Source organism: Mesoplodon mirus (genome assembly GCF_964341445.2).
Source record: "Mesoplodon mirus genome assembly, chromosome: 7".
In the NCBI taxonomy this organism is placed as follows: domain Eukaryota; kingdom Metazoa; phylum Chordata; class Mammalia; order Artiodactyla; family Ziphiidae; genus Mesoplodon; species Mesoplodon mirus.
This window is the reverse complement of record NC_138983.1, coordinates 27078682-27104748: the sequence shown is the minus strand read 5'-3', so window position 1 is coordinate 27104748 and position 26067 is coordinate 27078682. Positions and strand designations below refer to the sequence as shown.

The following is a 26067-nucleotide window of genomic DNA, read 5'->3' as shown; positions in this document are numbered from 1 at the left end:
CATGGCTTTCAGTGAGCCTCAAAAGGCTGTAACACACAAAGAATCATTGCTCTACCTGAACTGTCCAATATGACAGCCACTAGCCACATGTGGCTATTTAAGTTTAAATCTAAGTTAAATTTTCAATGCCTCAGTTACACTAGCTACCTGTCAAGTGTGCTCACTAGCCCCTCCCTATTGGACAGCCCAGATATAGAACGTTTTCATCACTGCATAACGTTCTACAGAGCTTTTCTATAGCGGTAGCATTACTCCGGATTCAACGTACAGACAAGATTTGTTTAAGACATGTAGTCCTTTTGTACAGTGAGTTGCCATCCTTTAGAAATGAAAGCAGACATCCGAGATCCTGACTTCTTTTGAGACCATCTGCCAGCTTGGGGCCAGCACTCCTCCTGGCAGCCGGAGTGCACAGGGCTGCTCTGTTTAGATGGTCCCTCGTCATGTTGACGTCATCTGCTTGGCCCTCCACATTTGAGTTTGCGACCCTTGTTTCTAGGAGACCTCGCCCACCTGGGTCTCATTCCAGTCTCTTTGCGTTTCTAATCACACTCCAAGCTTGGGTAAGTGGGGTTGAATTTGTCTTAAGAGCACTTCTTGGGGCGGTGTCTGGGGCTGAGATTCGGGCTCCCAGCTGGAAGTTGGGGAGAGCCAGTGCCTCCCTCCGTTCAGTTCTCTGGAACCGAAAGGGGAGAGGGAATTTTACCCCGAACATCTGTTGCTTGACAAAGAACTTCCCGGTCTTCTTACCAGCCCGCCAGTCCCCGGCCAAGTCCGCCTGGGCCCGCCCCTCGCGACGAGATCGCGGGGAGGGGCCGAGTCGAAACTCGAGCCCTGCGCCCACCACCCGGGCGGGCGACGTGGCTCCGCGGCCCCGGCTTCCCCCCGCAGCCCGGCGGCCAATGGGCGCGTGAGCAGGGCCGCCCGGCGCTCCCCTGCCCGCCGCCTGGGGCGCGCCCCTCCGCTCTGGCACGGGGGAGGCGCTGGCCGAGGGGCCGGCCCGTCCCCTCCCTCTTCGCGCTGGCCCCAGCCCCGCCGCCGCCGCCGCGCTCGCTCCGAGCACGCATTCCCGAGCCTCCGCCGCTCTCGTCGCTCGCTCGGTCCCTCCCCGCGGGCCGCTCTCCGCTCCCGACGATGGCGCGCGGCGGCCGCGGTCGCCACCTGGGGCTGGCCCTGGGGCTGCTGCTAGCGCTGGTGCTGGCGCCCCCGGCGCTGCGGGCCAAGCCCACGGTGCGCAAGGAGCGCGTGGTGCGGCCCGACTCGGAGCTGGGCGAGCGGCCGCCCGAGGACAACCAGAGCTTCCAGTACGACCACGAGGCCTTCCTGGGCAAGGAGGACTCCAAGACCTTCGACCAGCTCACCTCGGAGGAGAGCAAGGAGAGGCTGGGGTGAGGCCGCGCTCGGGGGCTCCGCAGGTGCCCGCGGGGCCACTCGCGCGGAAGCCGCGCGGACCGCCCTCCGCAAAGCGAAAGAGAAATCGGGCGCCGGGACCCAAGGGCGGGGGCCCGGCGGGCCCGGCGGCTGGGCTGGGGCAAAGTTGCCCGCGGGCGCCGGGACCCTGCGTGCTGATCGCCGCCGGGGCCGGGGTGGCTTCCCGCGGGGAGGCGAGAACGTGGCAGCGGTCGCGGGAGCCAGGACGGCCAGGGCCCGCCCCCTCCCCTGGGTTGCATCAGAAGGGAGGGGGGAGAGCGTACAAAAGAAATATTTGTCCACTGTGGCCTTTTAGTGACATGAGTTCTTCCCCACCCTCCCGGTTTCTCTCTTCCCCGCGCATTCCAAGAGAGGAGGGCATGAGACACTGCTAAGGTCTCAAGGATTATCATTAAAGGGTAAAAGATGAGGGGGCAGCCGAAGGAGAGGGTTGATTCCTGACCTATGTCCCTGGGCCGGGACTGGGGTGTTCTTGCCTTCTGCTTAATCGCCCCAATATCGGAAGTAAGGGGTATAAAAATCCTGTTGTTAAGAAGGGAGGGGCATTTGGGGATGGGGGGTGGAAATGGAAACTGGTCCCCTCCTTTCTGTTTCCAGCAGTTTCTGATGGCAGCAGAGGCACCCAGTGTTTTGGCAGCTGAGGGCAAAAAGCTGGAGGGTGGTGTGGTGACAGGTTGTGAATTTCACTGTTGAAGGCAGTTGAGTCAGGAACCAAACCTGGGAAACATAACTTGGGTACATCTCGGTGCACCCTCTCCGCAGCCCCTGGGGAGACACTTGAGCTTTGTGCAAAGGTATCTGGGAACGCTTCCACAGAGGAATCAGCAGTCGGCCTTATCCCAGATGGAGTAGGGATGGTCCCAAGAGCCCTGCCTACTGGGCACCAGGCCTCCAGGAATCTGGTTCCTGGGGGTGGAGGGTCTTTCTGGCCTGCTACACAAAAAAACACAGCCATCCTTGTGCTGATGGGGGCTACCAAAGGCAAATGTGGTTGGTTAGAATATGAGGCTAAATTATACCTATTGTGTAGGTGCACCATCTGCCTGCTCTGATAAAAACATCTTTGAACTTCAAAGTCACCTCCCAACAGTCACCTTTTATTTTGCAGAGAAGTACTTTCTCTTCTAGTTTGGGCTTTAACAAAGGGAGCCATTGATGAGTTCAGTCCGTTGTATTGCCTTGAGGCACGTGGAAGCTGATTTATTCTGGGGCCCTGGGTGGCAGCCGTTTTTCACCAGGGAGAAGGAGGAGAGGTTTGAGGGATTGGAGTAGGGAACTCCACTTTTCAGTCGTAAGGCTTCCAGTTTAATGCCTTCATCATGATGAGTAAGAGAGCAAGTGGTGATGAGCAAGTGGTAATGGAGTTGGTCTGCATTTGACCCTTGTATGAACACCTTAGCTGCATTCGTTTATTTTTTTAATTTAATTTCATTTTTTTATACAGCAGGTTCTTATAAGTTATATATTTTATACATAATAGTGTATATATGTCAATCTGCATTCATTTATTCATGCAACAAACATTTGAATGGCTACTGTATTCCAGGTACCGTGTTAGATACCTGACAACTACAAAAATAAAACCTTACGTTCTAGGCCATAAAGTACTTATAATCATATGCAGAGGAGAGAGATTCAAGCAGATGCTATGCATAATAGCTGTGATGGTGGCATGTAAAAGCCACGATGACCGCATCGAGGAGAAGGAGCTCCCTAAGGCTTCGGGTTGGAGAAAGTAACTTGGGGGTTTGGGAAGTCACCTGACCAGAGCTTGTGGCACGACTCAAAGGTTACCAGACGTATGAGCAGGGAAAGGCATACTGAAGAGAGAACAGCCTGCTTATACAGGTTTTGAAATCTGTTCTTGTGGATTCGGTGTGTTGGGACAGTAAAGGGACAGGGCGGGAAGGACCTCTGTGAGGTGGAGATCAGACGTTATTCTGTACATGGTAGAAATGTCATCATCCCCAAAATTTAGTAGGAAAGTTGGACTGGCATTAGGGCAGAGAACATAACTGAGGCACAGATGGCAAGACCAGGGGCACAGGGTGGCCGGGAGCGCCTAAATCAGGCACAGCGGGAGAGGGTAAACCCAGAGCCATGTTGGAGGTGGAACTGGCAGCGCTTGCTTTTGGCTCAACGTCGGGGTGGGGGAGAGGAGGGGGCAACAAAGGGTGGCATCCGTTCTCTGGCCTTGAGCCACTGGATGGGTAGTGGACACACCGCTCACCTATAAGGTAAATCTGGGCTAAATGCAGAGGAGGCCGGAGCGTTGGAAATGATGGGTGCGGTATGGGACTGGCAGAGCATGAGAAGCCATTTCTCTGTCCACAGCTCCTGGTGCAACAGTCCCCTCCAAGTCCAGACTGCAGAGGCAGGAGCATGACTGGATCCAGGCAGCTTTGTCACCACCATCTGCCCATAGATTCTGAAAACGTGACAGCTCTAAGGCCCCTGAAGACAAAAAAAAAAAAAAAGTGGGGACCCAGAGGCTTCATGCAGTCACCAATGTGCTGCACAGTCTGAGAAAAAAATGTAAATTACTTGCCAACATTTAGCATCAAAGCGATTTCACATACAGCCCCCGATTTCCGGCTTCTCTTGACACCCGTGGCCCATTTTTCCATGAGGCCGTCATTGTCTAGAGCAGAGCTGGGCAGCCTTGTTGGCAGCTGTCAGGGGATCCCCGGGCTCCCTGGACGCTTTGCTTACTTCCATTACCTGTTACCTGTTTGTTGAGTTCTCCATCCACCTGTGGTGGGGACCGTCATCCTTAGTGAGGAAGGGCACACGTTCTCTCCTCTATTCCTCACAACATTCCTTGTAAAGTAGGTGTTCCATTTACAGATTGGGAAACTGAGACTCAGAGAGTCAAGTCAGTTGCCCAAGATCACACAGGACTACGGTCCAGGTGTTCTAATTATAGCGTTTGGTCTATTTACATCATAGCCTCCTTTCCCTAGAGCTCATGTTTGATATTTTTAAAGAGAGAGGTTAAGATTATATATGCTTCCAACAGATATTTATTGAGCTCCCACTATGTGTCAGGCTGAGCTATGTCCTGGATATTTCTTTGGCATAGATTAGATGCTGTCCTTTCCAGAAAAACAGGTTGTATACTGTCTGACGTCGTTTGGTCTTTGCTGGTTTGAGATTCTGCTTCTCAGTTGGCTTTGGATAACCGATGGGCATGTCACCACTGTGTCCCCAGGACTGCAGCAGTGTCTGGCGCACAGTAGGTAGGCTGAACACTGCACTGTGTGGAAAGAATTCTGCTGTGTCTAGCTGTGATTTCCTGGAAGGAAGATACTTGAGGTTTAGTCTTTCGGTCTTGAGACCTGTTAAAATTGCAAATGAAGGGACAAGTCAAAGCTGTTAGTAAAGTTTACACCTTCCTGAGAAAGAGGAGCTTGGGCTACCCAGGTTCGGGTAGGAGATGGAGATTAAAGTGCTAATGAATTCATTTCCATTTCTAATTGATCAAAGAGTAACTGCCGATTTAAACTTCTGTTCACAGTAAGAAGGATAAAATTCCAGCCCAAAGCAAAGAAACAAATCCCTAATTAGCCTGTATGACATCATCCCAGGTAAATGGACTACTAGGGTAAAACCTTCTTAAACATTGGAAATAGCTTGCAGGTGTCTTTGAAGTTTCCTTCAGGGATGGCATCCCTAGCTTGGGGCCCTTTGGCCTAGAGATGGACACTGTTGAGTTCCCAGCCTGAAGTTTGCTCTGGACAGGGGTTTGGGGTGCCTTAGTGAAGTCCAATGGGGAATTGCTGGAACCTGGGTCAGCTGTGGAGCAGGAGATGCCAGTGGGCACAGGGGTCTTCACCCTAAGAGCAAGGGGTTGAGGCTCCTGCAGCTGCTTAGCTGGTCAAGTTTCTTGAATAGGTTCTAAAATGTCAAGGCTCTTTCATCTGTGACTTTTTTTTTTTGGCTGTGTTGGGTCTTTGTTGCTGCGTGCGGGCTTTCCCTAGTTGTGGTGAGCAGGGGCTACTGTTCGTTGCAGTGCACAGGCTTCTCATTGCAGTGGCTTCCCTTGTCGCAGAGCACGGGCTCTAGGCGCGAGGGCTTAGTAGTTGTGGCTCGCAGGCTCTAGAGCGCAGGCTTAGTTGCTCTGTGGCATGTGGGATCTTCCCAGACCAGGGCTCGAACCCGTGTCCCCTGCATTGGCAGGCAGATTCTTAACCACTGCACCACCAGGGAAGCACCTCATCCCTGACATTTTCTGCTTTGTCCAAGAGCTGGTCTCCTCCTGCTTTAAGTTTCAAGTCTTCGAATCCAAAGTGGTGAGCTAAAAAAAAAAAAAAAAAAAAAAAAAAAAAACCCACTTTTTTTTGGTTGGTTTAGTTAGAATCTTCCATCCTTTTCATTGGGCTTAGAGCCAGAGGACATGGATTCTTACCCCAGTGGTACCAAATACTCCCTCATTACTCTAAAATGAGGGAGTTAGACTCTATCAGGGAAGACTGCTAGGTTTCATCTTACACATCAACTCACTCAGTTTCTGCAGAGAAGGTTTTCTGTTGAAAAGGATTCTGAAGCCACATCAAGGTTTTTTATCCAGACAGAAGGGCCTGTTCCACCAGTAATGTCTGCCATTGGCATTGGGTGGTTGTGGGGAAGGCATATCATCCTTGGAAAAGATAAACTTCAAGATCCTTTCCAGCACCGTCAGATCATTGATTTTATTTTAGCATTTAGGCATCTTAGATTCTGCAGGTGTTTGATCTCTTTCTGGAACAGGATCACACAAGCCTTGATAATAGCCTTTGTGGGTTTTTTTTTTAACTACAGGAAGATTGTCGATCGAATTGACAGTGATGGGGATGGCTTTGTCACCACCGAGGAGCTGAAAACCTGGATCAAACGGGTGCAGAAAAGGTACATCTACGATAATGTCGCCAAAGTCTGGAAGGATTATGATCGGGACAAAGACGATAAAATTTCCTGGGAAGAATACAAACAAGCCACCTACGGTTACTACCTAGGTAAGATGTGCTGCAAGAGCGATCACACAGCTGGGGCCTGTGTACCAAGCTTCTTGTGGGAAACTGTACTGTCTCATCATATCTACCCCCTTCGGGGAGACGTCTCAACCTCCTAAGTAAAAACTGCATGTGTAACATCCTGCTCTGCTTACTAAGAATACACCAAGTTGCTTACTGTGAGTGAACTTGTAGGTGGAAGGGGGCAAGGGTCTAATAAAAAATAAACTGCTGCCTAACCTGAGCTTACAATCTCAGAGGTGCACCCAGAGAACAAAGCAGAGAGTAAGCATGTTTTGTGTTACAGTTTCAGAATGCTGCCGAGTTTCAGGTAGCAAGGACCGAGTAAGCTGGAACAGTCCAGGAAGGCTTCCTGGTGGAGGGTGGCTTGGGAACTGGGCCTTAAAGAATGGATTTGTATCTGGAGAGGTAGAGACGGGTGGGGAAGGTGGGTCAGCTGGAGGGGCAAAGGTGCAGCAATGCATTCAGCAGTGGGCAGGGTTTGGACATAAGTCATGCTTGTTTGGGGGGAATGATGGAGGGGGTGTGTGCCCAGCACTGGGTGCAGACCCGCTGGGTGCCTGGCGGAGCTGAGAGGGGACAGGCCTGAGGAGAACCAAAGACACATACACTCCCAGCCAGATTAAGAGAGGTCTTGAAAAGAGTCAAAGGAACATTTAGAATAGATGTCCTGGGTACTAGGGAGCCTCTGTATGTTCTGGGTCAAAGAATGTAATGAAAGTAGGTTCTGCAGAGAGAAGTATGGCCTTAATATGGTCTCAAGCCTATGCTTTTCACCGCTTGCCGTAATGCCCCTAACAAGTCTTTAGGGCATGGACTGTAGGGTGGTATGGAGGGACAGACACTAGAGGCATTCTGAAAGAAAATGTTTCAGAGAACTCGATAGGTCAGGACCTTTTGTCTTCTATGTACCATTTGGCGTGAAGGAGGAGTGATCTGGAAGAAAATGCCTTAGGAGCCCGTTTTTCATGTTTCTGTGTACATCCTGCAGGAAACCCCACAGAGTTTCATGATACTTCAGATCATCACACCTTTAAAAAAATGCTGCCACGTGATGAGAGAAGGTTCAAGGCTGCAGACCTCAATGGTGACCAGACAGCCACCCGGGAGGAGTTCACCGCCTTTCTGCACCCTGAGGAGTTTGAGCATATGAAGGAAATTGTGGTTTTGGTAAGATATAGAAAGAGCCTGCGCTGGCAAAAGACCAGGACAAAAGCTGCACGGAAACCTTGTCCCTTCTTGCAAAGTGAGAATGTTCTTCAGCCTGAAGGGAATGGGACAAGGACCCTGAAGTGGAATACACCGGAATACCTGTGTACCCAGGAGATGAGTCAGGGCAGGGTAGCTGCCGTTGCAAGTAGCCCCCAATCCCAGCCATTTAACACAATCGAAGGTTATATCTGGTCCTGGGCAGATGGTCCCAGTCAGGTAGATCTCCTGGGCAGTCCTTCTCCAGTGTTGTCAGGCTCCCAGTCTACTTCCATCTTGTCCTCCACCATCCTGTGGCTTTGAGGTCATCCTGGCCACTACCAGCTGGTAGATAGAAGAAGAGAAGGACTGAGGAGGAGGCATGGCCTGCCTTTACTGTTCCGAGGGCTCCTGCTACATATAACAAGGCAGGGGAATGCGGTCTAGATGTGTGCCCAGAAAGAACAAATGCATTTAGTGAGCAACTAGCTAGCCTCTGTCCTATCTGTCAGCTCTGAGGGAACAACAAAAAGACTCAGAAATGGAATGCATTGTACTGTTAAATCATATGAAACTTAAAGTCGGACCATGCTTGGAAAGGATGCTCCCCTTGGAGTGTATTTGCTTTCCAGTGTCTTGCTGGGTCCCACCTGTCTTCATTTTCCACGACAGTAAAATAAATGCCATCACCTGTTTTCACGGCAGATCTCCCAAGGCAGTTCCAATTGTTTTGATGCTGGGGGACAACCAGCTCTGGACTATTTTAGTTACAGAGTCATGGATGGGTTCACTCTTGCCTCATGCTTCATCCTTATGATCACAGTGACCCCAAAGACTGGGCAGTGGCTTTAAGAATCATTCCTTTTTACCACCCAACATCTACTTAATGATAGCTAATCTGCCAGAAGACAATGAAGATGGGGAAGTGGATTAGGGGCTTCTGGATTGGCTCTGTTCTCAGGTTGGCCATTTTCTTCAGGATGCCTTTGAGTTTCTGTGACATTTAATTACTCACCTTAGCAAAAAACCTAGTTAAGAAGTCAAATGTATTGATACCAAATACACAACATAATACATTCGAAAGTCAGATATACTTTTATTTTCTAATTGCCCACAGTTCCATATTTTTCTGACACCAACTCGGTGTTCATGGTCCCGTTAGCACTGGAATCTGTCTTTGTGATCATTTTAGTCCAGCGGTTCTCAGGCTGGGTTCCTCACAGTACACAGAGATGATCTGGCCGGAGGGTGGAGACGGTTGACCTGGCAGGGCTTCCTGATATAATTAGAGTGCCTCTGGGCTTGTAGGTACATTTTGAGTTGCAGAGAGGGTGCTGCTTTTAAAATCCCCCCCTTTGCTTCCTAGGAGACTCTGGAGGACATCGACAAGAATGGGGATGGCTTTGTAGATCAGGATGAGTATATTGGTAAGTGCTGGCCTGGAGTCTTGCTCCAGTGTCCTAACTGGGCAGCGTCCTCCACCCACACGTCTGGTTACTTTCCTCAGATGACTTTTCAGCAGCAGCTGCAAGTCTGTAGGTGTCACTCCTGTGACTTCCCAGTGAGAGGGGCTTGTCACACCAGCCCCTAGCAGTGCAGATTCAGGGAGGCATTCCTAGTGGAAAAGAGCCCAAAAGGCTGGCCGCACCCCAGGGCTGGCCAGCAGTTGATCCCACGGCTCTGAGAGGTGCCCTTCATCACACCGTGTAGTTCTACCTTTGCAAAATGGGACTGGAGATCCCAGAGATGTACAGTGAAGTCAGAGCGGACAGTCTCATGGGACAGACTTTACAACAGACTGTTAGCCAGCGGGGCCTAGAAACTGGGCGGACGGAGCTGTGGTCAACAGAACTGTTTACATGCCCGAGTTCTCTGCAGAAAGGCATTCCTTCTTAGGTAAATCCTTTTACAAAGTGCACGATTGCCCCATAATATAGCCGTCTTACGCCTCTGGTTTTTGGTCTTTCATTGGGAGTACTGTTCCTAGTTTTTTGTTCTGAAGGGCTCCACTTAAGCAGCATCAAGAAGTGTGTTTGGGGCTTCCCTGGTGGCGCGGTGGTTGAGAGTCCGCCTGCCGATGCAGGGGACACGGGTTCGTGCCCCGGTCTGGGAGGATCCCACATGCCGCGGAGCGGCTGGGCCCATGAGCCATGGCCGCTGAGCCTGCGCGTCCGGAGCCTGTGCTCCGCAACGGGAGAGGCCACAACAGTGAGAGGCCCGCGTACCACAAAAAAAAAGAAAAAAAACAAGAAGTGTGTTTGCAGGTAACTGAGCCCTGGCTGAATGAGGCTCCAATTAGTGCCCCGGGTCACACCGCCCAGGAGCCCTCCCAGCATGAAGGACTAGAGGAGGCGGCAGGGATATTTCCGTTTGATCCTCAGCGGCTGCCACTTCAGTGCATTGGCGCGTGGCCCCAGCTGCAGGCCACCTTCTCGTGATAGCTCTTCTTTTCCCAAGTCTCAGTAAAGTAAAAGCTGGAAAATCATTTGAAGGATGGGATGGATATAATCTTTGTGCAGATATTTAACAGAGGCAGTTAATTACCTTTCAACATAGAAGAAGAGCCCATGTTGCCATCGGTCTCTGGTGTGTGGTTGTACTACTTTGCCCCCCCATACAGAAGAATAAGTGCCTTCTGTAATGAAGAGCAACGTTTCTTCTAATCATTTGGAATTATATTTGGTCTGAAGAACCGAACGCTGTCCCCCTCTGTCTGTGGTAACGGGCAGCTCTTGCCACAGTAATTAAAGCCATCTCGGTGGCACTACCTTTCTTTGTAGAATAACCAAGGCTGACAGCCCCGTCATCGGTGCAAGCAGCAGAGCCTGCCTCAGGCCTGGTACACGTGCGTGTGCGGGAAGGTTCAGAGCCCCGGACACCTTGACAGTGGTGGCGGAATTAGACTGACAGGGAAGGCTGACTGATTAAAACGATGTAGCACTTTTGATTAAAACTAGGTGCTCTCCCCACCCTCCTCCTGATCTGCATTGAAAGGGTGCAAAGTCGGGGGCAAACTCTTTGAGTGGCTTTGTCTAAAAGAAACATTCCATTCTTTACACTGGCAGAGAGGGAGGTCGGCTCATTTTTCTTGAAAACTGAATTCTAGGGGCTTCCCTGGTGGCGCAGTGGTTGAGAGTCCGCCTGCCGATGCAGGGGACACGGGTTCGTGCCCCGGTCTGGGAAGATCCCACATGCCGCGGAGCGGCTGGGCCCGTGAGCCATGGCCGCTGAGCCTGCGCCTCCGGAGCCTGTGCTCCACAACGGGAGAGGCCACAGCAGTGAGAGGCCCGCATACTGCAAAAAAAAAAAAAAAAAAAAAAAAAAACTGAATTCTGAGTGACTTGCAGTCAGAGAGACCGGACGTCCAGACTTGTCTAGCAAGTGACTTCAATTTATGGAGGAGCCTTCTTGGCAGGTGATGTAGCGTAGTGGGAAGAACACTGGAATTAACAGTCCTGGCTTCTCCACTTACTAGCTGTGAGACCCTTTGGGAGTCGTGTAATCACTCAGTATAAGCCTCAGTTTCCTCACCTGTAAAACAGAAAGACACAGCACCCATGTTTCCAGGATGGTGTGGGTCTACTTGTAGCTGAACGCAGGGTCTTGCCTCTCTTTTTTCTTCATTCACTACCTACTGTCTCTGCCACCTGACATTTCCAACCTGTTTCCATCAAAAGAGAAATTGCCCTCAGGGTATTTCTCTCTTCCAAGAAGGTCTAGTGGTTCAGCAAACAATGGATAAACATTGCCTTCGTTTTCCTTTCCCTGCCATTTTCTAAAATGAGGATATTTATCTACCTTATAAAATTGCTATACGGATGAAATGAAATATATGTGAAAGCCCCCTGGAAATGATATAAACAACAATTGTAGTAAACACAGTGGTTAAGACTAGGGGTTGGAAGCAGAGTGCCCATGTTCCTGTGTAGCCTACTACATTCTCATACTAGCTGTGGGTCCTTGGGTTAAGGCTGTGCCTCGGTGTTTTCATCTATAAAGTGGGAATAACGACACCTAACTTCATAGGATTGTAACGAAAAATCAAATTTAAAAAAGTATGTGCTTTACGTAGCATCTGGACCATAGAAAGGGCTGATATTGGTCATTGTTATTAGTTTTCACCTGTATAGTTCCAGGCTGGGTTGTAGAGGGCTTTCACATTTGACCTTCATAATAACCTTCTGAGTAATAAGTTATTGTCCCCACTTTACAGATGAGGCACTGAACTAAGTCAAAAGTCAGGATTCATCTTCTGGCTCCCAAGCACAGTTCTTTCTCGCCCACTAAGCGGCCTTCATAGTGGATAAATCATTGCATTATTTACCCAAGAGACTGCCCCCAGGTGTCTGGTTAGGTCTCTTGATTGCTAGAGGTCAGGTTTTCTTGGACTTACCTTCCCACTTGTCTTTATAACCAAGAACAGCCTTTCCTTCCAGCTGATATGTTTTCCCACGAGGAGAATGGCCCTGAGCCAGACTGGGTGCTGTCAGAACGGGAGCAGTTTAATGAATTCCGAGATCTGAACAAGGACGGGAAGCTGGACAAAGATGAGATTCGCCACTGGATCCTCCCGCAAGACTATGACCACGCACAGGCTGAGGCCAGGCACCTGGTGTATGAGTCGGACAAAAACAAGGTATTTCACCATCCTCTGGAATCATTCCTTGAAGGGAGACAGTTTACATAAGATTGGTTCTGTTTGCTTCTTTGATGTTTGCCTTGGCCCATGTGGCCGTGTCCTTATTGACTTCTCTCATTCCTGCCCTACATCAGAGACCTGTGAACTTGAGCCAACACCGTGATAACCCACGGTGAGCTCATTAGGCCCAGATGTTCCTGTTCCTGGAAAGTCTGCTGTGGGTCACACTTACGTTCACTGCCATCTCCTAGGATCGCAGAACCGGTCACTTTGTTGGCTGTGGGCAGGCATGGATTTAAGAGGTGTGCCCTGTGTTGCCCTAGGACGAGCTTGTTCATCCATTCATTCAGTCAGCAGACACTCATCAGACATCTGCAGCATGTGAGGCAGGAGGAAGACCATCACATTAAAAGTCTCGGCATCCTCAGGCCAGCTCACCGTGCTGGCTCCGAGCCAATATCTCTTGGTCAGTATCCAAAGAAATAAGATGTAGAAAGAAGTCCTGCCTCGTCCCATTTTGATCACAGCTGCAAATTCTCGGGAGACAGTCAAGTTTTGCAGTCAAGCCATAAAAGGGAAGTAGAATTCTTCGGGGCCTGTCTTGGGAATGCCAGCATTGTGTGTAGACATAACAAGACTCTGGCTTCTCAATTCCTTGAGGACTTTTCTGATATATTTTAGCACAGCTTTTGTAGCAGGAGGCTGTTCCAATTTGGGGTTTTGCAGGGCAGTGATGGTAGATGAAGGAGGTACCTCGTAGCTTATTATGAAATGTAATATTTTAAATGTTGCAGATCAATGAAATAACATGAGCTTCATGCTGCGATGACTCAGAGTGACCAGAGTTTCTGTGACAGAGCTCTTTTCTCTCTCCTACAGGATGAAAAGCTCACTAAAGAGGAGATCTTGGACAACTGGAACATGTTTGTTGGAAGTCAGGCTACTAATTATGGGGAAGATCTCACCAAAAACCATGATGAGCTTTGATGCACATTCACCATAATATGACAGACTGTCATAGGCTTTCTTTTATTGTCCTGGATAATTGCTACAATTATCTCATTTACAGCAGTTGTGTCCCCCAAAAAAGCAAGTTTATCACCTCAGATTGGGGTTAAAATTATTTTTTACTCAATATTTGCTGGAAAATAGTCATCACTGATCTTTGAGTAAGGTTTCTGTCCAAACACATTAAAATCTTGGTAAATTGCAATGCTCTATGGGGATACATTGCTAAAACATGACTTTTTAGCTTTTTCCATGAAATTTGAACTGAAGGGGAATAAAATTTGAAAAAGCCCTATTATTCAGAAGTTGGGTGAGCGGGGAGAGGGCAGTATATGGAGTGACTGCTATGTATTTTAACTGCAGAGTTGTTACATTTGCCACTGTTAAATAATTGGTGAGGGAAAATTCTCATTAAGCTTCGGTGGTATCTCATCCTACACAGGCTTCTTTCAGAACAAGGCTGATATTTCAGATTCTTCTTCTTGACTTTGTACTCTGAGCTGTTACTGTAAATGGCATATAAATCTCTGTGCATTCTTCTATATGGACCTGCTAATGTGCACGACAGATCCACCCATCTTTGTTTTTTTTGTTTTTTGTCTTTGTTTTTTGCAATAAGAAGCAGTTAAGAAAGGTTATGTGAAAAAGAAAGGAATATTAAAGGTAGGGAGAAAAGATGAATGTCAGGCATTTGAAGAACTATAGGAAAATGGTAAACACTTTATCATACTTGAGAAATTTTTCTTGACATGTAAATGAAGCAGCTCTGATCTTTGAAAAAGTGAATAGAAATCCAATCCATTTCCTTGCTGATCTCTGATAGGAATAGGGAGTAGGGTCCTAGGAAAGCCTGCTTAGTGGAGCTCTGGAACCCATCTCATCCAGTCCTGGTGAATCCACAACCCTCGAACCTGCCCCGGGACCACTTACACCATGTAATTGACAAAGCAGTGTTCCAAGCCACTGGCTGAACTGGAAGAAATAACTTTTACAGGTTGAACTTCCACCTTTTAAGGAGAAAGTGAATGAAATAAAGGATCCCTCTGAGGATTTTCTACTGTGTCCTGTGGTGTTTGACTTCATATGTACCATTTGTGACATTATTCACTGTTGATATAGAATTTAAACCATTTGTGACATTATTCACTGTTGATATAGAATTTAACAGTGGGATGAGATGACATGAGTAAGATTATAAAAGTTTTGCATTTTAAAAATCCAACTATTAGAATGTTCAGAACATATTCATATTTACTTATTTAATACATATATACTTCTCTATGCTAATTAGAGAACCTGCAGGTCATTTTAATGGTAAGACCTTTCAGAGACAGGTTTCAGTTGGAGGAGAATCTGAACTTCTTATCGAGGCCTAGGAGGCCCTATAACAACTGGTCCCTTCCCAACTCATCAGCCCCACTCCCTTTCACCTCCCATAGCAGCCCCACTGACTTTCTGGTCCTCAAACACACCAAGTTCATTTCCAGGTTGGGCCCTTTGCACTTGCTATCCTTCTGATTTGGAACCCCCATCTCACACATACTGGGGTAACTCAAAACATACTTCCTCAGCAGGACCTTCCCGACTCCATTATTTGTAGCAGTCCCATTTGAGTCCCCGTCTCATTTCCCTGTTTTATTTTCTCCTTGGTATGTACCTATTGCCATTTATATTTGTTTCCTAGGGCTGCCATACAAATGACCACAAAAGAGGGTGGCTTTCAACAGCAGAAACTCACAGTGCAGGCTGGAGTCTGAAATCAAGGTGTTGGCAGGACTGGGCTCCTGAATGCTCTAGGGGAGAATCCTTCCTTGCTTCTTCCTGCTTCTGCTGGCTCCAGGCGTTCCTTGGCTGTGGCGCATTACTCCACTCTGCCTCCATCTTACGGCCTTTTCTTCCTCTCTCTGTGTCTGTCCTCTGTGTGTCTCTTATAAGGACACTTGTCATTGGCTTTAGGGCCCACCTGGATAATCAAGGGTGATCTAATCCTAGATCCTAAATTACATCTGCAAAAAGCCATTTTTCCAAGTAAGCTCACATTCACAGGTTCCAGGAGTTAGGAGGTAGACATATCTTTTGCGGGGGGTGCCCCATTCAACCAAATGTACCATTTGACATTATCTTGTTTGTATGTTGTCCACCTTCCCGGAGCTAGAACATAAGCTCTATGACAACAATAGCCTGATTTGTCCAATTTACTGCTGCTTCCCAGGACCTAGAACTGTAGAGCCTAACCTACAGTAACTACTCTGTAATTATTTGTTGAATGAATGAGAGGTTGTAGCTTTAATCAAAGAGAATACTCCTGGGGGGATACTACAAAAAATTTTTACAAAATAGCTAATATTTGCTGAATGAAAAGTAATTTGCCCAAGATTCCAGAGTGATTATATGGCAGGACCAGAACTCGAATCCAGGTGTTCCTTGCTCCAAAATCTCTGCAGTTCAACACTAAATTTTACTGCTCCAAATCTCTGAATCTAATGTTCCCTTTATTTCTTTGCTCACCCACAGTATATGTGGTCAGGAAATGAGAATAACTCCTCTTACCTAGAAATAGGCTGACACATTTTTTTCAAGCAATGAGAACCTGTCTTTTAAAAAATGAGAAAATAATATAGTGTAACCCAATTATAAGCATAACACTTTTAAAAGGTGCTAACGTTATTTTTCCCCCAAAAGGGAATACTGGTTGGTTTATTAAGTTATACATAGTAAGACATTAAATATATTTTGAGCACTAAGTTTTTCCTTTCAAGTCAGTGCACATAAGAAGAGAACCCTCAAAGAGACTAGTGCTTCTGGGGCTGAATTTAACACTATTTAAGGAAAGAAAGCCTTAGCTAGGGGACATAGCTGTTAACATGGTGATTTGTAAAGCCTTAGATTTCTAATAGGGTCTGACTGTTTCAAGGAAAACGTATTTTGTTTCTAGGTAACATTTCAAGTCTGATTATGAACAAATGCTACAAAATTGATCTGTAATGAGAAATACTGTTATGTCACAAAGCATTATTTATATGCTTAATGTGACTGAAAGCATTAATTGCTAGGAGCCACAATCTGTCCAAGCAAAACATGGACACATATTTTGTACCTCTTGTCTCTTACTGTAGATTTTTGAACGAATTCGAGTGTAACAAAGATGTAGTTAGAAAATCTGCACACCTGAAGGTTTTCTTTACCCGCTTGGATTACTACTGTACTTGTTCCTCGTTAGCAAACGCAGGAGTCATATCTGCTCAGAAGTGCCCAGCAAACAACAGCTACATGCCTACTTGTTAGCAGCTCAGTAAAAACATCATGTGGCGTAAAGTGGTGAACCGCTGACTGGATTTTTAAAAAGTCTAGATTTATTTTGCCACCTTTGTAGTAAAATCTAGCTTCCTCCAAGTACATGCAACTAAAGATTTGGCTCTCTCAGTAATTTTTTTTATTATTATTCTTTCTGTATTCTTTTTTAAAAGATTTTTTTGATGTAGACAATTTTTAAAGTCTTTATTGAATCTGTTACAATATTGCTTCTGTTTTATGTTTTGGTTTTTGGGCCCCGAGGCATGTGGGATCTTAGCTCCCGGACCAGGGATCAAACCCGCCCCTCCCACATTGGAAGGCAAAGTCTCAACCGCTGGACGGTCAGGGAAGTCCCTCTTTCTGTATTCTTCAAACAAGTTCATAATGCTAGAACTTCCCACTAAAAACCAGTGAGTGCCATAACACCCACCACTTTGGCTCGCATTCAAGTTTTAAAATTTTGAACAGTGGAAAGATTGTGTCATCAGCACTTTAACTCATGAGATTTACATGAACTTGGAGCTATTTCCAAGAATCCATCTGCACTCTCAATTCTGGTCAGTTCCAGGGTCTGGGTCTGGGGAAACACTCAAACTGGATTTGAGGTAGTTATAAAGATGAGGTAAGTAATGCACATGCAAGAACTGCAAGGACTGAGTTTTCCCTGATGACCTTCCTCAGGTGGTCAAATGCCAGAGGTCAGACAGATCAATGCCTGCAAACACCAGGCTGCTGGTTAGTGGTCTTGCCAAGATTTAGAATTCTTGTGGGAAGTGTTTTAAAACCTGAAAACGGATCTATTACTGGGTGAAACTGAATGGATTAAATGACAAAGGAATAGCTTTTATTTTTTTATAAATTTATTTATTTATTTTTGGCTGTGTTGGGTCTTCGTTGCTACGTGTGGGCTTTTCTCTAGTTGCGGAGAACGGGGGTTACTCTTCGTTGTGGTGCGCAGTCTTCTCATTGTGGTGGCTTCTCTGTTGTGGAGCACAGGCTCTAGGCACACGGGCTCTAGGTGCACGGGCTTCAGTAGTTGTGGCTCGCGGGCTCTAGAGCGCAGGCTCAGTAGTTGTGGTGCACGGTCTTAGTTGCTCCGCGGCATGTGGGATCTTCCTGGACCAGGGCTCAAACCCGTGTCCCCTGCATTGGCAGGCGGATTCTTAACCACTGCACGACCAGAGAAGCCCAGGAATAGCTTTTAATGTTGTTTTTGTCACGGTCAGGGTATTCCAAAGCTAGTTATATGTGGTAGGGATTTGGAATGTAATTCAAAAGCAGATCAAAGACTCTCTGCACATTCAAAAACATTCAGAGACCCAGCTGGGAAAGGTTATATTTTATGAGGAGGAAACTGAGGCCCAGAGAAATTAAGCCTGTGCGTTTCCCTTTCTCAGGACTGAGGCAGAGGTTGGACTAGAACACCTTCGCCAACTCCAGATGTTCCCTTTAAAGCTTTAACGTTCTCATCTGAAAAATGGCGACAATAACTCTTACCTTGTAGAAGAGAAATAGGATGAATTAAGGTAACGAACATAAAGCATTTTGTGTGGTCAGTGCTCAGGAAATGGTAACCATTTTTATTATTACACCAAAATAAGGTCCTTACGTATTTCAGCATCAAAGATTTTGTTTATTTGTGGTTAATTTTAGATTTCCACATGTGGCATTAGTGACTGATGGAGGTTGTGGATTTATCAGAAAATTCTCAAAGGTGTTTGTTGTTTTAAATATATGAAAGAAAGTTTTTGTTTTTTTTTAAAGTTCACAACTTAAAAATGAAAGAGTTCACATGGTTATTAAGTATAAGAAGCTGAGGACATTTAATGACTCACATCAGATTAGCGGTCCTAAACTACAGCAAGTATGTGGCCGTGCTGCTAAGATACTTGAGACAAAGAAAGATGCCCTTAGAGAGCACGCCCAGGTGACTTGAGAGTCAGACCCACTCACTAGCTGAACGACTTTAGGCCAATTACTTCCACTCTGCAAGCCCCCTTTCCCTCTTCTGTAAAAGGAGGCAAGAGCAGCACCAGCCCGGCTGGGTGGTTGTGGGGGGCTCAGTTGAGGCCCTGAGTGTGAAGCGCTTTGCCCAGGCCTGACGCAAGGAGATGCTTGATCGGTGGAGCTAGGTGACTCTCATAAAGGGTAAAAAATACCCTCTCCTAAGGGTGAAAAAACATGCTAAGGAATAAAAAGAAACCGTCTGGAGAATGAAATATTGCCATTTGCGGCAACATGGATGGACCTAGAGAATATTATACTTAGCGAAGTAAGGCAGACAGAGAAAGACAAATATTATTTGGTATCACTTAATAGTGGAATCTAAAAAATAATACAAATGAATCTGTATACAAAACAGAAACAGACTCATAGACATAGAAGACAAACTTTTGGTTACCAAAGGGGAAAGGGAGGGGGTAGGGATAAATTAGGAGTATAGGATTAACAGATACAAACTACTCTACGTAAAATAGATAAGCAACAAGGATTTACTGTGTAGCACCAGGAATTATATTCAATATCTTGTACTAACCTAAATGGAAAATAATCTGAAAAAATATGTATATGTATAACTGAATCACTTTGCTGTACACCTAAAACTAACACAACATTGTAAATCAACTATACTTAAATTTTAAAAAAAAGAAATTGTTTAGAGGATCATCTACACTTTATTTTCTGGCAGGCGCGATTCCCATACAAACCTTCACACTGGAGCCGGGCTCATCAGCAACAGGAGGCCCCGCCGGAAGTCTTCAGGAAGGCCCACCAGCTTGCTGATGGCTGGATTCACAAAGACATGGACTGAAGACCCAGTGGTACAGGCCAAAGTGGCAAACTGCCCCAGCTTGGGGGGGCCAAAGAAAAAGCCATCACTGAGGTGCCGGAGATTGACGGAAGGTGGCTCCTTGGTGGGCTTGTGGGGAAACAGAGCAAGGCGGTAATGCATGCTGGAATGACCAACTTTCTCCATGACCAACACAGCCACTGGAATCTGAGGAAAGCCGACCGGTGAGTGGAAGGTGCACTGATTGGTCACTATGAACCCCACCATGGGGGACATCAGCAAGCCCGTTTTCAGGCCGCAATACCTGGAAAGTTACATCACAATGCTTATTCTGTATATAACATTGTATATATTGTATACATTTAATATACTAACAGTTGTTATACATTGTATAACATTGTGTAACATTTGTTATACAATTGTATATACATTGTATGTGTGTATATATATATATATATATATATATATTTTTTTTTTTTTTTTTTTTTTTTTTTTTTTTTTTGCAGTACGCGGGCCTCTCACTGTTTTGGCCTCTCCCGTTGCAGAGCACAGGCTCCAGACGCGCAGGCTCAGCAGCCATGGCTCACGGGCCCAGCGGCTCTGCGGCACATGGGATCTTCCCGGACTGGGGCATGAACCTGTGTCCCCTGCATCAGCAGGCGGACTCTCAACCACTGCGCCACCAGGGAAGCCCAACATTGTATAACATTTAATATACTAACAGTTCACAGATATGGTAAGTTCTCATTAAACATTGGCTATTATTATTATTGTATCCATTTTGTCCTCGCTTCTCATGGTAAAAAATCACGTACTTTTGTGTAAATGAAAGAGAATTATTGTGTCTCTTATATCTGCTACTAGATTGTAATCTCTTTAAGGACAAGGACTTTGTCTTGTTTCTGAAGTTTGTTGATGAGAAATGAGGCTGTGCTTGAGATAAATGTGGAGGTTGAGCAGAATCGGAAATAAAAAGCATCATGCTGAGTTACAGTTTCTTCCCTCCTCTCCAAAGAGGCCTCCTTGTGATTTAAAATTTTTAATCACATTGTCTTATTGTCTTCTTTTTTTTTTTTGAGAAAATTAAGACTGAATGTGAGAATTCACTGTAAGGAAACAATTGTGGGTTGTATTAAGTTCGACTACAAAGCTGCTCACTGAATCATGGTTCACAGAAACAAACTACAAGTCTCCATCCAGGGAGGGCACCATGGGTGCCTGTGGCTGGCTACCTGAGCATCCACTGATGTCATCCATCATGACATTAGATACATTCATTTACTGACATGGAAATCTGTCCAGTGAAAAAGATCACATTACGGAACAGTACGTACCATTCGATCTCGTTTGTTATTATAAGAATATACTGGTTTATGTCCTTATTGCTTAGAAAAAACTTTGAAAGGATAGCCTCCCAAATGGTTTCAGTAGTTATCTAGCAGTAGAATTTTGGATAATTTTTTTCTTCTTTTGGCCTCTATGAATTTTCCAGAATGAACATGATTTGCCTTTGAAATTAAAAAACCAAAGTGTTATTTTTTTTAAATGTCTGAATATGAATTTCATTAAACCACTGGAGAGAGAAGCAGACTGGAGAAGCAAGGCTCCTTCTTCTGCCCGTTGGGATCCTGTCTCTGGCTGCCCTCCCTGAGAAGCCTCCCTCCTGAGCAAGTGAGAAGGAAAAGGGAACAGGAAAAGAAATCCCTGCTCTTCAGTGTGACTCCGAGATCCAGTGAGAACCAAATTCTCCCATCTTCATTTCCCATGCTTCTTTGCTGCAATTGCTTTCCTAGTGCTCTGCCAGCTTTTCCTCATTCTCTTAAGGCACTGACAGTAGAGACATAGTGCCTCTTCCCACCGGGAGTACAGTACGTCCTGAGCTCCCTGTAACTCTGAGCCAGGCCACGAGACCTTTAAATAATTAAAATGCAGGAGGACTTTTAAACAATGCCATCGATGAGCACCTGGTCACCAGGGCTGTGCTGGGTCCTTTACATTTTGTATTCAGTCTTCAAAGCCATCCTGCAAGGTAGGTCTCATTTTCCCCATTTTACAAGAAAGAAAGTAAAGCAGGGAGGCTGAATAAATTTTCCAAAGGCATGCATGCAGTAAGTGGTGGTCTAGGCCCAAACCTCAGGCTCTCTACAGACAAAGTTCACATTTTCTCCTTCATTCTGGCTTACTAGGTAAAGCCAATATCTACATTTTAGTCCAGTGAAGGAACTGCATTTTCTTTAATTGTTCCTGTGACTTTAAGAATTACATTTTCTTGGAGTTCCCTGGAGGCGCAGTGGTTAAGAATCCACCTGCCAATGCAGGGGACACGGGTTCAAGCCCTGGCCCGGGAAGATCCCACATGCCAAGGAGCAACTAAGCCGGTGTGCCACAACTACTGAGCCTGCGCTCTAGAGACTGGAGCCACAATTACTGAAGCCCACGCGCCTAGAGACCGTGTGCCTAGAGCCTGTGCTCCACAACAAGAGAAGCCACCACAGTGAGAAGCCTGCGCACTGCAATGAAGATTAGTACCCGCTCGCCACAGCCAGAGAAAGCCCGTGCACAGCAACAAAGACCCAACGCAGCCAATAAATAAATAAATAAATAAATAAATAAATAAATAAATAAATAAATATTTTTTAAAAAGCAAAGGTTAAAGTCAAAGAAACAGATCCAGGGTGGAGTCTGATTTAGCTCTTCCCTGTGACAATCCAAGAGACAACACAAATCCCAGATGGCTGGAATGCAGACTGCCGGGGGAGGCTGGGGAGGAAGCAGGAGCCAGACTGGGGAGGGTCTTGGTAAGGAATTTGGGTTTTATCCTGGGGCCCTGGGAAGCCACTGCAGGCAGGGGAGAGGCAAGATCAAATTTATTTAGTAAAACTGTTGCAGGAAAGGGGACCCCTTCCAGGCCCCAAGAGTGGTCTCTTGTCTAACACTTGGAAATGAACTGTCTGAGGAGACACACATGCTGACAAAGCAAGAGACTTTCTTGGAAAGGGGCCCCCAAGGTGGAGAGCAGGAGGGCAAGGGAACCCAGGAGAACTGCTCTGCCACGTGGCCTGCAGTCTCAGGTTCTGTGGTGATGGGGTTAGTTTCCAGGTTGTCTCTGGCGAAGTACTCGGACTCAGGGTGCTTCCTGGTGGCACACACATCACTCAGCCAAGTTGGATTCCAGCGAGCAGGATTCTGGGAGGTTGGCAGGACATATGGACTGGACTCTCCTCTCTCCTTTTGACCTTTCCCAAATTCTTCCATTTGGTGGTAGTTGTTGACCTCCTGTTGTAAGGTAACTCATGCAAGTGGTTACTATAGTGCCTGGCGAGGACAGGCAGTTTCAGTCAGTGGTTCCCCTAACAAAACTGTGGCTTCGGGGCTTCCCTGGTGGTGCAGTGGTTGAGAGTCTGCCTGCCGATGTAGGGGACACGGTTTCGTGCCCCGGTCCGGGAGGATCCCACATGTCGCGGAGCGGCTAGGCCCGTGAGCCATGGCCACTGAGCCTGCGCATCCGGAGCCTGTGCTCCGCAACGGGAGAGGCCACAACAGTGAGAGGCCCGCGTACCGCAAAAAAAAACAAAAAAAAACTGTGGCTTTGAACTGAACAATGGGTTAGATGGAAACAATAATGTGTGCAGGAGAATAATTAGGTAACTACATAGTTCTGGCAAAAATGATGGTGTCTGGGACTAGAATGGTGACAGCAGAGATGGAGAAAACTAGATGGAATCAAGAGAGATTTTTCATAAGCTGTGATGATGAATCAGAATGAAGGAGACAAAAGAGCCCAGGGCCACTCCCAGTCTAGGTGACTTAATGATGAGATCATTTGTGGAAAGAGGAAACAGGGAGAAGAGGCTTGGGGTGAAGGTGAGGAAAGTGATGAGTGCTGCTTTGAACAGGTTGAGCTGAGGTGCCTGTGAGACCCTAAGAAGAGGTGCACAGCAGGGATAACAACACCCTTAGCTAAGATTTATTTAGCCCTGTACTACACGCGAGGCCTTCTGTTAAGTACACAAACTGGATTATCTATCAAGAGGCATCTGGATCTATGGGGCTAATGTTCAGAAAGAGGTTCGGGCTAGACACAGGAGTTGAGCTCAGATCTGACGTCAGGGTCTAGGCAGGGAGGGCGAAGAGCTGAAGCCACTGGTGTAACACACTTGGGGTGGCAGGTCCAGGGTGAGCTGGAAAGCAAATGCCCAGTCTGACCCCGCACAAATTCAGACTTTTAAAAAAATACTGGCATGAAAAAGAAAGCTCAAGCCCCAAATGGAGTCATTTGCCCCCTCAGACAGCAAACCAAGGCTTAATTGCGGTTTCAATCCTTCCTAGAAATTCGACCTTTGAAACAGTCAATCTGAAACAGTCACTCTATGGGAACAAGGTTATCTGCCTGATAAAGACCCCTGCCATTCCCCTCCCCCTAAAGAAGACAGTCTGGCCTGAAACAGTCCTTTCTTTTCTCCTGCTAATACCTTCCTGACCCACCCTCCTTTCACCTATAAAAACCTTTCACTTTGTACAACTCCTCAGAGCACCCTTCTATTTAACTACATGGGATGAATAAAGCCAATTCGATCTTCAAATTCACTCAGTTGAATTTTGTTTGTTTAACACTGGGCGGACTAAGTAAAACTCATGTGTGGCCTGCCTGGATTTGTCTTTCTGGTCCCCGGTTTGTCACCCCTCGTAATTAAACCGGGGGACAGGGAGGGATGGCCTAAAGGGATGTGGGAACAAATGTATATGTATGACTGATTCACTTTGTTATAAAGCAGAAACTAATAAAAAAAATAAAAATAAAAAATAAATAAAAAGAAGAGGGTGAAATCAAGCCCAGAGTTTCAGCCTAACATGCAAAAAGCTGGCTTTGAATAAGCTCCCAACTGATATTTCTCAGGATGCAACAAGCGACTGATAAAGTGTCTGATTCTAATGCTGCCTAATAATTGAGGTGAATGCCTATCTTCTATGCTTTCTTCCACCTGGTTTAGTAAACTTTAGCATAAAGGGACGTTTGAGCTGGAAGACCCCTTGGGGCTCACTTCGTACAGGGGCTCTCCAACACTGGTGTGCGGATCAGAATCTCCTGGGGAACCTGCAAAATGTCCAGACCCCCAGGATCCTCCCAGACCTTCTGAATCAGTGTACAAGGAGGGCCCCAGGCACCCTGATTTTAACAAGGTCCCAGGTGATTCTGATGCACACACCTAGCATGGGAGTTGTTCCTCTAGGTCTACCCGCTCAGATAAGGCAACAGCCCAGAGAGATGAAGTAAGTTGCTCACCTGCATGCGGCTAGAGAGGGGCAGAGTCTGTCCACACTCTGCTGGTCACTCCAGCCCTTTCCATTAACCTCCCCATCCCCAAACTCAGGCCCAGGCCAGGCTTGGAGATCAGTGGGTCTCTGGGGCATTCACAACTCAGAATCAGATCTGCAGTGTTCATGATCTCACCCTGATTTTGCACCCAACTCCAACAACTGGGTTTGGTCTTATCTTACTCCCACTCCCCAAGCTCCTTCCTTGGGTCTGTTACTATGTTCTGCCTTGACCCCAGGGCTGAGGCCCTGCCTTGGTGCCTCCCTACCCCTGGCTGCCTCTGGAGCAGGAGGCGTGTACACAAGAGGGACACAGTGCCTCTGGGTCAGTGTGAAGAGACAGTCCTGTTGCATCCTGAGGTCTGGAGAGACGTGCCTGTCAGATGGTAGGAGGCCAGGGGGCATATGGCACAAATACACCTTTCAGAGGGGTGAGGTTATTTTTGTCACTTGCTATAAATAGCATACGATGGGCCATGGCTTGTGGTCAGTTACATGGCATGCCAAGGCAGGATTCTGGCAGGAAATCCATCCCCACACTACCTGAAACTAAGAATAAGCACAAGCTGGGTAGCATGACCCCATGACTGTGCTGAGTCCCCAAGGAGCATCACATGAGCAGCTGAAGGGAAACTCAGGCCTTGAGAGTCTGCACAGGAGGCCCCTGCATGGGTGGTGTTAGGAGGTTATGTGGTTACAAGGAGAAATACATAAACATTTAGAAATACAGACCTGGAGAGAAAATGCCTTAAATGTGAGCACGTATAAAGTTAAAAGATTAAGATGATGAAACTAACACTTAGGAATATACTCTGTGTATCTTTATATAAACAATTTATCTTCAGTCAAGCCTCTTTGGATATTGCCTTTACAGAATGATTTTGGTCTACAAGGGCTAACTGAAATTAATTGTATGCAAGTCCCCATGTCAGCCATTTCTGTTGACCTTGGCCTGCAGTATAAAATACTGGTTAAGAGCTAAAGTCATTAGACCTGGGTTTGAATCATGGCCCTGATGCTGTTGGACTTCAGTGAGTCACTCAACATCCTAGAGCCTCAGTTTTTCTCATCTCTAAAATGAAGACAGTAGCACAGACATGATAGGATTTTTGTGACAATTAAATAAGGCAATGCATATCTCATATGTCTTGGCTGATTAGGGCAACTTAAAGATTTTTGTTGTTATTTTTGTTTTTTAAGCTTTTTGAACAGTTTTGGTCTCTAGCGGTAGAAACTTACATTTGTCTTTGGGCCAAACATTTCCTTTATTTGGGGAAGTCCCCTTGTGTCAAAACCCTGGTAGCCAACCGGGGTGTGGATATGGTGATCTCACAGGGGGACTACTGACAAGGCCACTCTGTTGTTCCTTCAAGTGGTTTCGAGAACAT

At 46.6% G+C, this 26067-nt stretch overlaps 1 protein-coding gene and 1 long non-coding RNA gene across 4 annotated transcripts in view; one reads left to right on the top strand and one right to left on the bottom strand.

Moving 5' to 3' along the window:
• The first annotated feature begins 1043 nt into the window (after nt 1–1043).
• Nucleotides 1044–14340, top strand: RCN1 (reticulocalbin 1). Its single transcript, XM_082626547.1, has 6 exons — nt 1044–1388; nt 6232–6425; nt 7435–7613; nt 8998–9058; nt 12068–12267; nt 13150–14340. Exons 1-6 carry the CDS (start codon nt 1135–1137, stop codon nt 13255–13257), a joined length of 996 nt encoding a protein of 331 aa, XP_082482673.1. The 5' UTR covers nt 1044–1134; the 3' UTR covers nt 13258–14340.
• Nucleotides 2012–26067, bottom strand: part of LOC309807206 — a 197026-nt gene continuing 172970 nt past the window's right edge. Inside the window, exons 3-4 of one of the 3 annotated variants that reach the window (XR_014294525.1) lie at nt 19281–19492; nt 2012–5728 (exon numbers count right to left, since the gene is read on the bottom strand). This is a non-coding gene — a long non-coding RNA (uncharacterized lncRNA). Of the gene's footprint in view, nt 5729–19280; nt 19493–20095; nt 20872–26067 lie in introns of those variants that run through there. The other 2 variants (XR_014294526.1, XR_014294527.1) reach the window with 2 other exon arrangements.